Source organism: Macaca fascicularis, chromosome 2 (genome assembly GCF_037993035.2).
Source record: "Macaca fascicularis isolate 582-1 chromosome 2, T2T-MFA8v1.1".
In the NCBI taxonomy this organism is placed as follows: domain Eukaryota; kingdom Metazoa; phylum Chordata; class Mammalia; order Primates; family Cercopithecidae; genus Macaca; species Macaca fascicularis.
The window spans coordinates 100,168,482-100,185,136 of NC_088376.1; the positions used below are offsets into that span (position 1 = coordinate 100,168,482).

Here is a 16,655-nt window from a genome sequence, read left to right on the forward strand (position 1 = left end):
AATGCGACCCGACCGCGCCGAGGCTCCAGGACAGCCCGCCATGGCTGCAGGAGGTCCCGGCACTGAGCCTGCGGCCCCGGTCTCCTCCACATCCTCCCTTCCCCTGGCTGCTCTCAACATGCGAGTGCGGCGCCGCCTATCTCTGTTCTTGAACGTGCGGACACAGGTGGCGGCCGACTGGACCGCGCTGGCGGAGGAGATGGACTTTGAGTACTTGGAGATCCGGCAACTGGAGACGCACGCCGACCCCACTGGCAGGCTGCTGGACGCCTGGCAGGGACGCCCTGGCGCCTCGGTAGGCCGACTGCTGGAGCTGCTTACCAAGCTGGGCCGCGACGACGTGCTGCTGGAGCTGGGACCCAGCATTGGTGAGGACGTCCCCTTCCTGGCCTCGTACCTGGGGGGTGAGGAGGCTGACTTTCCGCGGCCTCAGCATCCTGTCTCCCATGGAGAGACCCCATTTCCTGCCTCGGGGGCCGGAGAAGCCTGCAGAGGGAGAACCATGCGGGTCCCGTTCCTTCTTAATAACCAGTCCCGGTTATTAAGAAGGACTGGAGAAAGGTCCGGAGAGGCGAGATGGAAAGAAAGCAGCTTAGGCAGAGGCTTTCAGGTAGGACCAGGAGTCAGAATCAGGCTTCTGTGGGGGCATCTGGGCTGTTTCAAGTAGAGCAACAGGACAGGTGGGGCAACTGACAGTGGAATGTCTTAGAAATCTCAGATCCTGGGGAAATGCAGCCCTTCTTTCTACTCAGTGGCACTTACATAATATACATGCATAGGCGTTAGGTACAGCTGCCCACAGACAGGCACACCTTCTGGGTTGGAATCACTGCCCTCACTGCACCATAACCAGTGGGTCTCCTGAGCCTTTCTGGCATGTCCAGCGCCTTGCTCACATCTGCCCTGGATCCTAGAAGCAGCAGACCTACCTTGGTACCATTCTCAGGATCCCTAGGAAGGGACAGAGATACAAACCTGACTTTGATGGCCTTCCAGAAAGCCAGAACACCACTGACATCCCTTTGTCAGTGAGAGCCAGTGGGAGCTCAACTTCTTAGAGCTGTTGGCACCAGTGAGCTGGGGAAGCCCTCTAGAACAACCCAGCCAGAGGAGGTGGGACAGCTCCTGGATCCTGACTGCGGGTAAAGAGGTGGGCACTCCCAGGGAACCTGCTTTACCCTGTCTCTTCCCCACAGAGGAAGATTGCCAAAAGTATATCTTGAAGCAGCAGCAGGAGGAGGCTGAGAAGCCTTTACAGGTGGCCGCTGTAGACAGCAGTGTCCCACGGACAGCAGAACTGGCGGGCATCACCACACTTGACGACCCCCTGGGTAAGGGTCCAATACTGTTCCCATGGGACAGGTGGAATAGGACACTGTGGCGTTAAGAGCATGGGTGTTGGAAGCAGATGGGCAGTGGGACCTTGAGCAAGTCACTTAATCTTTCTGAGCCTCAGTTTCCTCACCTGAGAAATGGAGATAATAGTCTTACATCTGGATTGCTGTGAGATGCTCATGAAACAATGTCTATCTCGTGGTTAATCCAGAGCTTAGCCCCTGAGGTATTCATCTTTCCTCTCCCAGGAAGGGCACTTTCTCTGAGGAGTATCATCTTGGGAAGGGTACAGGGCCCAGGGTTGCCTAGGCAGGGGACTCTTGGCTGGACCCCTCCCAAGACTTCCCATGGAGCTCTGACCACCACCCTTGTGCTGTGCACCCAGGGCATATGCCTGAGCGTTTCGATGCCTTCATCTGCTATTGCCCCAGCGACATCCAGTTTGTGCAGGAGATGATCCGGCAACTGGAACAGACAAACTATCGACTGAAGTTGTGTGTGTCTGACCGTGATGTCCTGCCTGGCACCTGTGTCTGGTCCATTGCTAGTGAACTCATCGAAAAGAGGTTGGCTAGAAGGCCGTGGGGTGGGTGGGTGGATGCATGAAGCCCTGCCCTGGGGTCCAGATACTGGGCATCTCTTCCTAGCTGTGCACTGTCCAGCCTGGGCACAGTGGGCTCTTCCCGAAGCTATTCCCAGGGGATATGCTGGACTAAGTTGCCACGGGACCTGCAGCCCGCCCACTCTTCCCTAGGTGCCGCCGGATGGTGGTGGTTGTCTCTGATGATTACCTGCAGAGCAAGGAATGTGACTTCCAGACCAAATTTGCACTCAGCCTCTCTCCAGGTAAGCTCAACCCTGCTCTGGCAAGATAATGAGGGAATGTGTAGGTGGGGCCTCTGGATTGTCAGCCTTCCCTCCCCAAGGGCTGTGGATGCAGTACCAAAGAACCGCTGAAGATCTCTGCACACCTGAGCATGTGTACATGTGTGTGCCTTTTTGTGTGAGTGAATGTGTGCCAGGGTGCTTAGATGGGGGATGGCTGTTGTTAACCCCTGTGTTGAAGACTGGGCTTGTCCCACCATGGGGCAAGGGCCTGATGCCAGCATGGCACCCCTTGGCTTGCAGGTGCCCATCAGAAGCGACTGATCCCCATCAAGTACAAGGCAATGAAGAAAGAGTTCCCCAGCATCCTGAGGTTCATCACTGTCTGTGATTACACCAACCCCTGCACCAAATCTTGGTTCTGGACTCGCCTTGCCAAGGCCTTGTCCCTGCCCTGAAGACTGTTCTGAGGCCCTGGGTGTGCGTGTATCTGTCTGCCTGTCCATGTACTTCTGCCCTGCCTCCTCCTCTGGTTATTAGGAGGAATCTGTGCTCTACTTGCCTCTCAATTCCTGGAGAGGCCAACTTCACAGACACATCTGCAGCAGCTGGACATCACATTTCATGTTCTGCATGGAACCAGTGGCTGTGAGTGGCATGTCCACTTGCTGGATTATCAGCCAGGACAGTATAGAACAGGACCAGCTGGGGCTAGGAGAAGGACCAGCAGAGCCAGCTCTGCTCTGAGCCATTCATACATCTTCAACTTCAGTTTCCTCACTTGAGGAGTAGGATGGGGAGAACAGAGAGTAGCTATGTTTGAATCCCTGTAGGGAAAGGTGAAGCATAGCTCCGGGTCTCCTGGGGGAGGGCAGTCTTGGTTGCGGGAGAGCTGGCTGTTGCTGGACTACATGTTGGCCACTGCTGTGACCACGACACTGCTGAGGCAGCTTCTTCCACAATGATGCCTACTGATGCTTCAGTGCCTCTCTGCACACCTCCCATTCCACTTCCCCACAGGGCAGGTGGGGAAGCAGGTTGGCCCAGCACAAGGAGATCCCACCTTGAGCCTTATTTCTTAATGGGCCCACCTCTCATCTGCATCTTTGACACCTCCCAGCTTCTGCCCAACCTTCAGCAGTGATGAGTCCCCAAGAGACTTGCCTGAGCAGCTTGAGCTGCTTTTCATTTCCGCCTGTCAGGATGCCTGTGGTCATGCTCTCAGCTCCACCTGGCATGAGAAGGGATCCTGGCCTCTGGCATATTCATCAAGTATGAGTTCTGGGGATGAGTCACTGTAATAATGTGAGCAGGGAGCCTTCCTCCCTGGGCCACCCTCTGAGAGCTTTCCCACCAACTTTGTACCTTGATTGCCTTACAAAGTTATTTGTTTACAAACAGCGACCATATAAGAGCCTCCTGCCCCAAAGCTTGTGGGCACATGGGCGCATACAAACACACACAGACACACACATATGTACAGACGTGCACTCTCACACACACAGGCAGCTGCATACAAACGTTTCTCTAGGTACAGCTCCCAGGAACAGCTAGGTGGGAAAGTCCCATCATTGAGGGAGCCTAACCATGTCCCTGAACAAAAATTGGGCACTCTTGTATTCCTTTTCTCTTGTGTCCCTACTCATTGAAACCAAACTCTGGAAAGGACCCAGTGAACTGGTATTTATACCTCTAATGAAGCACAGAGAGAGGAGAGCTGCGTAAACTCACACAACAATGAACTACAGACATAGCTGTTCTCTCCCTCCTTCCCAGAGTGATTTGTACGTTACTCTCAAGCTGTCCTTTGGGGACAAGGTGTCATGGTCTTAAGTGTCTGTGCCCCAGGGCAGACCTTAGGACCCTAGATCCAATAGAAAATGCATCTCTTTGCTCCACTTTCAGCCAGGCTGGAGCAAGGTGTCTTTTCTCAGGATCTTGGGAGGGAATGGAGGCCCCTCTATGTATGATCTTGTTGAGGTGTTTAGCTGCCATGCACCTGTCCCCCTTTAATATTGGGAATTTTAGAGCAATCTCAAGAAGCATCTTCTACATATTTTGTATGCATTATAATAATTTCAAAGATATCTGAGAAAAGCCTATATTTGCCATTCTTCTGTATCCTGGAATACATCCTGCATCCTGAGTTTATCATAATAAAGAATATTCTACCTTGGAAACTTTTGTGTGTTGAGCGGAAGAGGTTTGGAAGCAGTAATGTGGGTAAGAGAAGCTGGTCCACTGGGTAGGTTCCAGTGGATTTGGCAGGGGCTTCCTGAAAGCTGGGCCCCCTCCTCATAGGTTCAGTCCTCAGCAGGGCTGCAGGCAGAACCAGGAATACTGATCTCAGCTAAAGACACTCAGGAGACTGCCCTCCTCCGGCCATGTTCAATCTTTTCTGGGTTGTGCCATGCTCCTGGGCCCTGGCCCAGTCTTTGAGTAGGGGCTAATCTATGCTCCAAAGAGTCTGGAGGACCCCCCAACTCTAGTCACTGAGCACTGCACTGTTATTCCTATTAATCTTCTTTGGGCACATCTATGTTAATCCTAAAGGTACTGATCTATTTTTAAAGCAAATGTATTGCTTTTTCACTGTTTAAGAAAATTTGGAAAATACAAAGAAAAAAACTCATAATAACCCCAGAGAGAACTCTAGTGACATTTTAGAGTGCTCAGACATTGTCAGTGACAGTAGCTTTTGTCTCAGTGGTCTATCTGCTGCCATGTCCTGGCTCTTGAGCCACTTGGATGCTGGAGCCTCCCCAGCCTTGCCCCTGTGCCCTCAGGTACTCCTGGGAAGGCCCTGTGTACTCAGAGAACTCCTGAGGCCGAACCTTTCTCTCCAGCATCCCCTGGGAAGCAGAGCCACAGTGTGGCCCTGGCGGTGCCCCCAGGGTCTGCCATGTGCTGCCTATGGCTGGGGAGACAGTCCTGGGCCGGTCCCCTCTTGGGAAAAGCCTCTCTTCTCTCAGGCCAGGCTGTTGACCCAAATGTGCGCTCCCCACCCCTATCTGACTCTCACACTCCTCACACCTGCCTGTCTCCAGTGCCTTCCTTCCCATTAGCTGGGTTCCCAAATGTGAATAAAGCTTCCTCTTCTCATTTTCAGTTTTAGTCCTCTAGGAGCATTCAAAAGAGAAACTTTCCTTTTTCAATAAGGAAAATTTACTGCTGAAATTATCAAAGGCAAAGCAGGAAACTTTGGAGGGCAGCAGCATAGTTGTAATTCAAAACTACGATTCTGCATGACGATGGACATGGATTTCGCCACAAGTTAATGACCAGGGAGAGAATTGGAGAGAGGGATTTCCTCTAGATGAGATAAGACTTGGGTCATAAAGATCAAATGCACTAATATAGTATGACTTTGTTGGTTGCTGGTTCAAACTGACCAATTGTAAAAAGACAATACTGGGTCATATATCTGATAAGGGGTTAATATCTGGAATGTATTAAAAAAAAAACTCTTACAACTCAACAACAAAAGAAACAAACAACCTAACTCAAAAATGGGCTAAAGACTTAGACAGACGTTTCTCCAAAGAAGATATACAAATGAGGGACGGGTGTGGTGGCTCACATCTGTGATCTCAGCACTTTGGGAGACTGAGGTGGGTGGATTGCTTGAGCCTAGGAGTTGGAGACCAGCCTGGGCTACATGGCAAAACCCTGTCTCTACAAAAAATACAAAAATTAGCCAGGCGTAGTGGCATGCACCTGTAGTCCCAGCCACTTGGGAGGCTGAGGTGGGAAGATCGCCTAGGAGACGAAGGTTGCCACGAGCCAAGATTGCGCCACTGCACTCTAGCTTGGGCAACAGAGTGAGACCCTGTCTAAAAAAAAAAAAAAAAAAGAAACAAACAAAAAGAAAAAAATATACAAGTGGCCAATAAGCACATAAAAATATGTTCAATATCATTAATTAGGGAAAGCAAATCAGAACCACCATGAGATAGATACCACTTCATACCCATTAGAATGGCTACTATAATAAAAAATATATATATATATATATTTATATCTTTATATATACACCAAGCATTGCTGAAGATGTGGAGAAACTGGAACCTTTGTACACTTTTGATGGGAATATAAAATGGTATAGCTGCTATAGTAAACAGTATGGCAATTCCTCATAAAATTACAAACAGAATTACCATATGATCCAGTGATTCCACTTGGGAGTATATACCCCAAAGAATTGAAAGCAGGGTCTTGAAGACATGTTTGTACACCCATGTTTGTAGCAGCATTATTCACAATAGACAAAAGGTGTAACCAAGCCAACATCTATCAACAGATAAATGGGTAAATGAAATGTGGTATATATGTACAACAGAATTTTACTTAGCCTTAAAAATGAAAGACATTCTGATATATGCTGCAATGTCGCATAATAACGCTAAGTGAAATAAGACAGGCTGGGCACAGTGGCTCATGCCTACAATCCCAGCACTTTGCGAGGCTGAGGCGGGTGGATCATTTGAGGTCAGGAGTTCAAGACCAGCCTGGCACACATGGTGAAACCCTGTCTCTACAAAAAATACAAAATTTTGCCAGGCATGGTGGTGCATTCCTGTAATCCCAGCTACTTGGGAGGCTGAGGCAGGAGAATCACTTGAACCCAGGAGGCTGAGAACCCAGGAACTGAGATCATGCCACTGCACTAATAGAGCAAGACTCTGTCTCAAAAAAAAAAAAAAAAAAAAAATTCACACAGCAGAACACTGGGCGGGTAAGGGTGGAAGATGAGGGACCGCATCATCAATTTAGGGGAACATTGTCCTCACTGGCTATTTGCCAGATGATACAGAATGTTTTAAATGCCCTTGGGGATGTCTGGTTCTGAGACAATATAGAGTAAAAACACTTCTGCTTATTCCCTCTGCTAAGTACAGGCAAAACACCCTGGACATTATATAAAACACAAATATAAGGAGACTCTGAAGCGTTGAAAGAAGATAGAATGGTTAGGGACCTCAGGACCTGTGGAATCACATGGCACTGGCCTAGGGTTTTGTTTTTGCCTATGCCTAATAGATCTCAAATTGAGTATGGAGAAGGCAGAAAACTATAAACTAATGAGTGCAGGTAAAGGAAAAAAAAAAAAAGGAAAACCTGCACTTACTAGCCAAAGGACCAGAAAGGGACAGTCTTGCAAGAAAGAAAATTTGTACAAAATAACCACTCCAGCTAAACCATAGAAAAAATTGTAGTATTACCTACACCCTGCCAGTAAAGACCAAATGGGGAACCTAAACTTCCACTCCCACCCACTTGGGTGTCAGAGGGAGTCTAGCAGAGAGTCAACACTTTCACCACTGCCCAGCAGTAATGTCCTCTATCATGTCAGTGGAGGCCAGATGGGGAGTAGTAACAAGGCATCCTTCTCCCTCCCAGCCAAGGCTGTATCAGGGGAGGCTTAGTGGGCAGCCTGAACTCTCATCCTGACCCAGCAGTAACTAGGCACTCTCTCCCTTGTTCTCCCTCACCTCTACCCTGGGATGTCAATAGAGTAACCTGCACTTCTACCTCCACCAGACAGCATTGTTTTGATGTCAAAGAAGGCTAACTAAAACAGAAGATCTAAAAGAGATCCAGCCTCATAACATAGCATCCAAAATGTCCACGGCTGAAAATCAGTCAACATACCAAGAACCAGGAAAATCTCAACTTAAGCAAGAAAAGACAATCAACAGATGCTAACACCAAAATGACACAGATGTTAAAATTTTCTGAATAGAACTTTAAAGCAGCCAGTGTAAAAATGCTTCAATAGTAATTGTAAACATCCTTGAAACAAATTTTTTTAAAGTCTCAGAAAAGAAATAGAAGATATAAACAATTAAATTGAAACGTTAGCACTGAAAAAAAAAAAAAAAGAAAAAACTTACTGGATGGGTTCTGTTGTAAGATGTCGATAGCAAAGAATCAGTGAACTTGAAGACAAACCAATAGGAACCACCCAATCTGAACAAAAGAGAGAAAATAGGCTGGAAAAAAATTAAGTCTCAGTAATTTGTGGGACAATAAAAAAAGTCTAACATGTATGTCATCAGAGTCCCAAAAGGAGAGGAGAAATAATTTGGAGCTAAAAAAGTATTAAAATAAATATGGTTGAAAATTTGCCCAATATGGCAAAAAAAAAAAAAAAAAAAAAAAAAAACCACCACTAACAACAAAACCCATAAACCTATAGAGCCAAGAAGGTGAGCAAACCCCAACCATTATAAACCCCAAGAGGCCGGGCGCGGTGGCTCAAGCCTGTAATCCCAGCACTTTGGGAGGCCGAGACGGGCGGATCACGAGGTCAGGAGATCAAGACCATCCTGGCTAACACGGTGAAACCCCGTCTCTACTAAAAAATACAAAAAACTAGCCGGGCGAGGTGGCGGGCGCCTGTAGTCCCAGCTACACGGGAGGCTGAGGCAGGAGAATGGCGTGAACCCGGTAGGCGGAGCTTGCAGTGAGCCGAGATCCCGCCACTGCACTCCAGCCCGGGCGACAGAGCGAGACTCCGTCTCACACAAAAAAAAAAAAAACCCCAAGAAATCCACACCAAGGTACCTCATAGTCTAACCTCTGAGAATTAAAGACAAAGAAACAAATATTGCAAGCAGCCAGAGAGAAATGATGCCTTACCAATAATGAAAAAATTTTTGAATGGCAGTAGATTTCTTCCATCGGAAGCCATAGAGGTCAGAAGACATTGGCACAACATTTTTCAAAGACTGAAAAAAAAACCTGTCAACTCAAAATTCTATATCCAGTGAAAATATTACTCAGGAATGAGGAGGAAATCAAGACATTCTCAGATGAAGAAAAACCATGAGAATTTGTCAACAGCAGGCCTACCCTAAAAGAATAGCTAAAGGAAGTTTTTGAAAAAGAAAGAAATACAAGAAAAAAAATCTTGGAATACTAAGAAAGAAAAACAAGAGAACCAGTAGAAAGATGTGTAAATTGAGTAAGCTTTCATTTTCTTGAATTGCCAAAATTATATCTGATGGTTTAAGCAAAAGATCAGTTTAGTTGTTACGTGCAGGATAGATTAAGGAAGTTGATAAGCATAGTGGTAATTTCTGCTTCAGGCAATTTCACAGACAAAAAAGAGAAATGTAATGACTACTGGCTAGGAGAAGAAACTCTGGGATCCCCACAATTTCCTCTTTCCTCAAAATATCTAACCCACCAGGTTACTTCCTCTCCTAAACACTCCATGCATTGTCTGATGTAGTTTTCAACTTATGTACAGGAAATACTTGCGACAGCTATAAATGAGGGAGAGTCAAGGCACTTAAACAAAGAAAGGCCTCTATATCTCACTGAAACTGATAAAACGTCAACACAAGTAGAACTGTGATAAGTTAACATATGTATAATGTTACACCTAGAGCACCTACTAAAAAATCTGTTCAAACAGTTACTCTCAAACACTATAAATAAATCAAAATGAAATTCTCATTTCATTTGGAAGTGCCCAAATTATAGAGCTGGAGAATAGATCAGTGGCTGCCAGTGTTTTGATTGGGTGAGGGAGGGAAGTGGGTGTGACTACAAAGAGGCAGAGCTTTAAGATGTTGCAGTACAGGCCGGGTGAGGGGGCTCACGCCTGTAATTCTAGCACTTTGGGAGGCCGAGGCAGGCAGATCACAGGGTCAGGAGATTGAGACCATCCTGCCCAACACGGTGAAATCCCGTTTCTACTAAAAGTACAAAAAATTAGCTGGGCATGGTGGCACACACTCGTAATCCCAGCTACTCGGGAGACTGAGGCAGGAGAATCGCTTGAACCCAGGAGGTGGAGGCTGCAGTGAGCCAAGATCGCGTCACCGCACTCCAGCCTGGGTGACAGAGCGAGACTCTGTCCCAAAAAAAAAAAAAAAAAAGATGTTTCTTTTTTTCAGGTAGCTCTGTATCTTGATTTTGGTGGTGGTTACACAAATCTATATATGTGATAAAATGGCATAAGACTCTACACACGTTATACCAATGTCAAGTTCCTGGTTTTGATATTGTACTATAGTTATGTAAGATGTATTCATTGCGGGAAATTGTGCTGAGGATATAGGAACTTCCCTGTACTATTTTTGTAACTTCCTGTAAATCTACAATTATTTCAAAATAAAAAATTCAAATAATTTTTAATTTAATATAATTAATATAGTTTAATACTGTATTAACATTAAATTTTATTTAATTTATTAATTAATAAGTAAATATATAAGTAAATTTTTTTTTTTGAGATGGGGTCTCGCTCTGTTGCCTGGGCTGGAATGCAGCAGCATGATCATGGCTCACTGCAACTGCAACCTCTGCCTCCTGGGCTCAAGCAGTCCTCCCAGTTCAGCAACCTGAGTAGTTGGGATTACAGGTGCACACCACCACCACAGGCTACTTTTTTTTTTTTTTTTTTTTTGCAGAGACAGGGTTTCACCATGTTACCCAGGCTGGTCTCAAACTCCAAACTCCTGGGCTCAGGTGATCCACCTGCCTCAGCCTCCCAAAGTGCTGCTGGGATTATAGGCATGAACCACTGTGCCCAGCCAGAAGTAAATTTATTAATATTGATACTGAAGCTTACTAATATTTAATAATAATATTTTATATTAATAATACATAATTAATGTTATTTAAATATTTTAATTAAACATATTTTAAAAGTAGAAACAAAAGCCCCTGGGTGCTTATGAAATTACCAAAGCTTAATTTTCCATCTTGTTTTTTAAAGGAAGAATATTTTTCATTATAAAAGTGATTGCTGATAACTATATGCATATGTAAAAGAATATATATTTTCAACCACAATTTCATTTTATGTTGAAAAAATTGACCAACTTGGCTTTTGAGGACCTACTTATTATATTGATCCAGGTCAAAAGCAGCATATGAAGCTAAGCTAGGCATGGCTCTGTTCTCAAGAAACTTAAAACCCAGTGGAATAATTGAAGCACAAACACAGAAGATTTGAAGAACTCAAGAGTTAGACAACAGAGTCCTCTATAACAGATGCGCTGGCTGGTTCCAAAAACAGTATGTCCTACAAGTCTTGCAGACAGGCCTCTGTGGGACAGAGGTCTTGAAAAGATGACATTTAGGGGCTTTGGAAGGTGGCAGAACTGGTAGGTAGACACCAAGAGAGGAAGGAGATTCAAGCAGTAAGGAAATAATTTAAGCAGAAGGGGAAAGTGAGAGGCATATTTAGGAGCAGGGAGTAGACTGGTAGGACAAGACTCCAGGTTCAGTAGGAATGACTGGGGGCACTGGAACTCAGGCTGCAACAGGGAGCATCGATTGTGTCTGGTTAGGAGGGAATTGTTAAAACCAGAGTGTGGAGAAAATTAGTTTAGTGGTCGTATGCAAGATAGATTAAGGAAGTTGATAAGCACAGTAGTAGTTTCTGCTTCAGGCAGCTGCTAAAACAAAAATGAGAAATGAAGTGACTGCTGGACAGGAAGGAGAATCCGTAGTCTCCAGAATTTCCTCCTTCCTCAGATCAAATGACTCATTCCAGTGTTCCTTGTCCTAAACACTCATGCATTAATTCAACTTGCAATGACCTATCCCTGAGGTCATGAGGGTGGGCCAAGGCCAAGGCCATATGAGGTAGGTCTCATGTGGCTCTGGTTCAACCAGATTCCTCTGGTTGCTTATCCATAAGTGAAGATGAATGTGTTTTAAAAACACCAAGTTCAGCAGCTTCAGGTGTTACCTCTTTCTAAAGCAGGGCTATCCAACAGAAAGATAATCTGAGCCACATATATAATTGAAAAATTTCTAGCAACCACATTAAAAAAGGTAGTAAGAAGCAGGCAAAATTAATTTTAATAACATTTTATTTAACCTAAGGATCTAAAACATATAGAATATATCTAAAATATCATTTACATAAAAATTATATTTCTAAAATACTATTTCAACATGTAATCAATATAAAAACTATTGATGATATTTTACATTGTTTTCACATTGAGTCTTAAAAAGGCACTGCGTATTTTACACTTACAGCCCACATCTCAATTTGGACTAGCCACATTTCAAGTGCTCAATCACCACATGTGGCTAGTGGCTACTATATATTGGATTGTGCTTCTAAAGAATGCTGCTACTCAAAGTGTGGTCCCTGGACCAGAAACTTTGACACCATTTATTAGAAATAAAGACTCTCAGGCCCTACTCCAAACCTAATTCATCACGTTCTGTACTTTGATAGGAGCCCCAAGTGATTAATAGACATAGAAAGGTTGAGAAACATTGCCCCATGCACTTGGGAAGAGAGACCTAGGATAACAGTGTTTTTGGCTACCCACCATCAACATTCCATCTCCTCATTTATATTCCATGCCATGATTTCCCTCCAGACACAGACCAAAACCAAAGAGTGCCTCTCTCTTTTTCTGAGCACTATGATTGGTTCAGGTATGTCACGTGACTTGACCAGACTCAGTGAGACACAATGATTCCTTTGGTAGCTCCGACTGTGATTGAATGTAAAAGGTTATAAATTCTGGAGCCACTTTGAAGAGTGACAGGAGCAGAGCCATCATGCTCCAAAGTGGCTCCAGAATTTATATTTGTGTATGAAGGTTTCCGTATACAGCCTGTAAATAGAGAAAACCAGATACTGATGACATCATGTGAGCCCCTGCTTCAAGCCTTACTGCCAGAATTTTCAGATATGTGAGCCAGCAAATTCTCTGTTTAAAATAGTTTGGGTTGTGTGCTAGATATTATCTGTCTTCTCTTCCACATCTTCCCTTGTTTTCCACCAGGCTCTGTGCCCCAAGATAATGACCTTCAAGGATTACATCAACAGGTTCCCCTTGCCCACTGGTTTCCTGTTGGGCTTGGCCAATGGGAGGCACCAGTGGGAGATGAGAGAGCAGGAAGAGAACGAAGTGAGGGTATTTATTCCCCTGGCTCTCTTCTTGTGGGATTGCTGAGGGCTGATTATACCTCTCTACAAAAGGCTACAGCTACTTTCAGGCATTCTTCTCTCTCTCCTACTTTCTCTGTTTCTAGTAGGCCTTAGTCCTCTTGCTCTGTCAGGCCTAGGAATGATAATGGCTCCTGGAGGTGGTTGGCCCTAGTGTACTGCACTATTCCATTTGGTTTTCCTATTCCTTGCCCATGACTGCATGGCTCTTTGCACCAGGTTTTGTGACCCAGGGTATTGACTGGCTCCCCTTGCCCACAGGTTTCCTCTTGGGCTTGGCCAATGGGAGGCATCAGTGGGAGATCAGAGAGCAGGAAGAGAATACTTCCTTTATTAAACTGTCCTCAAATTGTCCATTTTGAGTGTGCCATTTGTTTCCTGTTAGGACCTGACTGGCATAGTAATTGGTATCAGGAATAGCCTGGAGCCAAGTCCAGCTGAGTCCAACATAGATCAGCCAAATACAATCTGATCTGCAGACACTTGAACAAGAAGTAAATGCTTATTGTTATCTACCACTGATATTTTGTGGTTGTTTGTCACATAGCATCTTTGTGGCAATAACTAACCAACGCCCTTTGTATGGTCATGTGATTAAGTCATGAGCAATGGTATGTAAGAGGAAGTGATATATTCAACTCTTAGTTTGTGACCTCAACAGAAAGGTGTGTGCCTTTTATTTTTAAAACCTTCTCATCTCATGCTGCAGAAGTGTGGGTGTGGTGGTGGGAGCTGAAAGCTGCATGTTGAGGATGGCAGAAATGAGACGGGTAGAGCCTGGGTCCCTGATACTACAGAGTTGAACTATCGGTCAGGACTGCTTACACTCAGACTTTTATGTCAGAGTGATTTCCTTTTTTTTTTTCTTTTAGGCAGGGTCCCACTCTGTCACCCAGGCTGGTGTGCAGTGGCGCAATCTCAGCTCACCGCAACCTCTGCCTCCCGGGTTCATGCGATTCTCCTGCCTCAGCTTCTCGAGTAGCTGGGATTACAGGTGCACACCACCACACCTGGCTAATTTTTGTATTTTTAGTAGAGACAGAGTTTCACCATGTTGGCCAGGCTGGTCTCAAACTCCTGAGCTCAAGCAGTCCATCCACTTCGGCCTCCCAAAGTGCTGGGATTATAGGCATGAGTCAAGGCACACAGCCAGAGTGAAATGGATTTCTATCTGGCCATTGTTACAGCAGGAATGCTGGCATCCTAATGAACTTTGGGGTTTCTGCCATGAGCAACCGAGACAAAATGGGCTTGCTGCAAGCCCCTCGCAGTGCTCCTGCAACCCCAGTCCCTCCATGTCCACGATAGTCTACTTCCTGTTCTGCTGTGGGTCCTGTCCACTCTGCTGTTGAACAGTGGGCCCATCCGTAGTCTGCCCTGAATCACTACTGTTCCTGTCACAAGGGTCCCCTTTCCTGCTCTACTGATAACTGTGTGGGTGTATCCAGCTTCATCGAAGGGCTGGCTGTAACTGGACAATTCATATGTCTGCTAATTTAAAGCACAAAAATCATTAGAGTGGGTATGCACATTTATAACTCAGAGATATGAAGACAGTGTAGCTTGTTTTCTATAATTGAATCTTTTGCATGAACCCCTGCCCTGCTGGATGGGACGGGGAAAATTTAGCTTGCCAATTAATAATATTATCAGATTTTTTTGGTGTCTTTGTGGGTAACCTGATCACTCTTAGGCAAACGCTGTTTTTTAGGCCTCCTTCCCTTCTTTCTTCATCTTGCCAAGATGGTGTCTGGGAGTCTGGGAAAGAGAAGGCTCATGTGACCTTGTGGTGGAAAGAAAGGGTTGCCTTGGATCTCTGTGAGCAGGTCCTTGTACCGTCCTCTGGCTCTGCCATGGAGTGCCTGACCTGATTTTATTCCTGACTTGCTATGTGTCACCTGCTGAGATGCAGCGGGCCTCATATGGCCTTAGGAATGTGATGTCAGCATCCAGCACTGAAGTCTACAGTTCCAAACATTTTCTTTCAGTCACAAAGTCTCACCTCTGTAGGCTTTCATTCCAACTCTCTGTACAGGCCTCCACAATACTTCCCCATGCCTTCATGGGGCACAGGAAGCTCTTTTTCTATCTAGGATTAGTAGGCGTTAAGTTCTTGGGCAGGGCATTCTGTAGGACAGTTATATGTAATTCTATGTAAGGGGTCAATGTGGAACTTTATTACACTCATGCTCAACTAGACACTGCAGAGCTAATTGAATTAGCATTTACCTAAGAGAGATCAGGTGACCCATAATAGGAGGATAATGTCTTCACTGCCTGCTGGATGGGGTCCACTGCCATTCACCAGGAAAACAGCGTCAGTTCTAGGGGCCCAGGCCTCTTTGGACATTGGAAAATGATCTCCTGTTTAGGTAGATTGCTCACAGCTGTGGACACAGAGAATCGTTCATAAATATTGTGAATTACATTTGATAGAGACTAAGGGGCACTTTAGTTCCCATTTCCTGATGTCTTAAAAATTTCAATTCAAAGCTTACACAGGCAAAGCCCTCTCTAATTTGGTAGACCCTGAACCCTAATTCATTTGTTCAGGTTGGGTTCTAAAGGAAAACAAGGCAAAGAAAGCTCCACAATGCATTGGGAATCAAATAGAAAGCTTTTATTTCCGTAATCAGATTTTGCAATAATAAATTAGGCAGTGCCATGGGCAAGCAATGATGCAGCAGTGGTATGGTGTGAATGACATTACACAGATGTCTGTTTTTCCTGTTTTTCCTGAGTAAGCAGACCTGAGTCAAACCATTCAGCATTGTTGCCCAATCTCTGTCTCTGTAACGCTTTATTCTATTTCCATCAACCTATAATTACCGGCTATCCCTTATTCAACGCTTAAAATAAGCCAGGCACTGTGCTAAGCATTTCCAGGAATTTCTGGAGCAAGTTTCTTAACCTTTCAGAGTTTTCTCATCTGTAAAACTGGCATAAAACCTCACAAGGCTATTTTACTGATTAAATGAGGTGTTTATATCCCTTAGTGTGTTGCCTAGCACTTAAATCTAATGGCTGCTCAGGGCTTTTTATCTGAATTCATGTTATGAAAGTAGGCATTATATTACATGCTGTCTGAATCTATTCAGATCCTGAGTTCAGAGAGTGGGGGATACCAAGTTATCTGAACATAAACATGAATATCCAGTTCCTGGGTTTGATAGTGATGGATACCTGTAGTTTTGAATGTTTTATAAATTACAGCTGCCCCTCAGAGATACTCCTGCCCAAAGTTGAGAGTTCACTAGCATATCTTTTTGCAAATTTTCCTAAGAAGGGGAGAAAATCAGCTCTTCATAAGTTTTCAGATTGTCATTATGCTGACAGGACTTAAGGTGGGCAAAAAACGAAAACCCCAGAAAAATACTTTACTTCCTTTCTAGTCATAGGGTATTTCCACTCCTCACAGGGGACCTACAACCTAATCTGAAATACAGAATATTCACAAAGAGAGAAGACTATGGGTACATGGCACCATAGGCTAAGTACCCAGAAATGGTCTGAGGGAGGTGGTAAGCATATACAACTGCCCTCAGGGCTGGAACAATCT

At 45.0% G+C, this 16,655-nt stretch overlaps 1 protein-coding gene across 2 annotated transcripts; it reads left to right on the forward strand.

The window, feature by feature from the left end:
• On the forward strand, positions 1–4,340 carry MYD88 (MYD88 innate immune signal transduction adaptor). Of its 2 annotated transcripts, none has more exons than XM_015445307.3 (5): positions 1–368; positions 1,197–1,331; positions 1,721–1,901; positions 2,090–2,181; positions 2,464–4,340. In XM_015445307.3, the coding sequence occupies exons 1-5, from the start codon at positions 2–4 to the stop codon at positions 2,616–2,618; spliced, it is 930 nt and encodes a 309-aa protein (XP_015300793.1). In that variant the 5' UTR covers position 1; the 3' UTR covers positions 2,619–4,340. The 2 variants fall into 2 exon arrangements, with proteins under 2 accessions (XP_015300793.1, XP_045242409.1); XM_045386474.2 differs by having other exon boundaries at positions 1,721–1,882.
• The last annotated feature ends 12,315 nt before the right edge of the window (positions 4,341–16,655 follow it).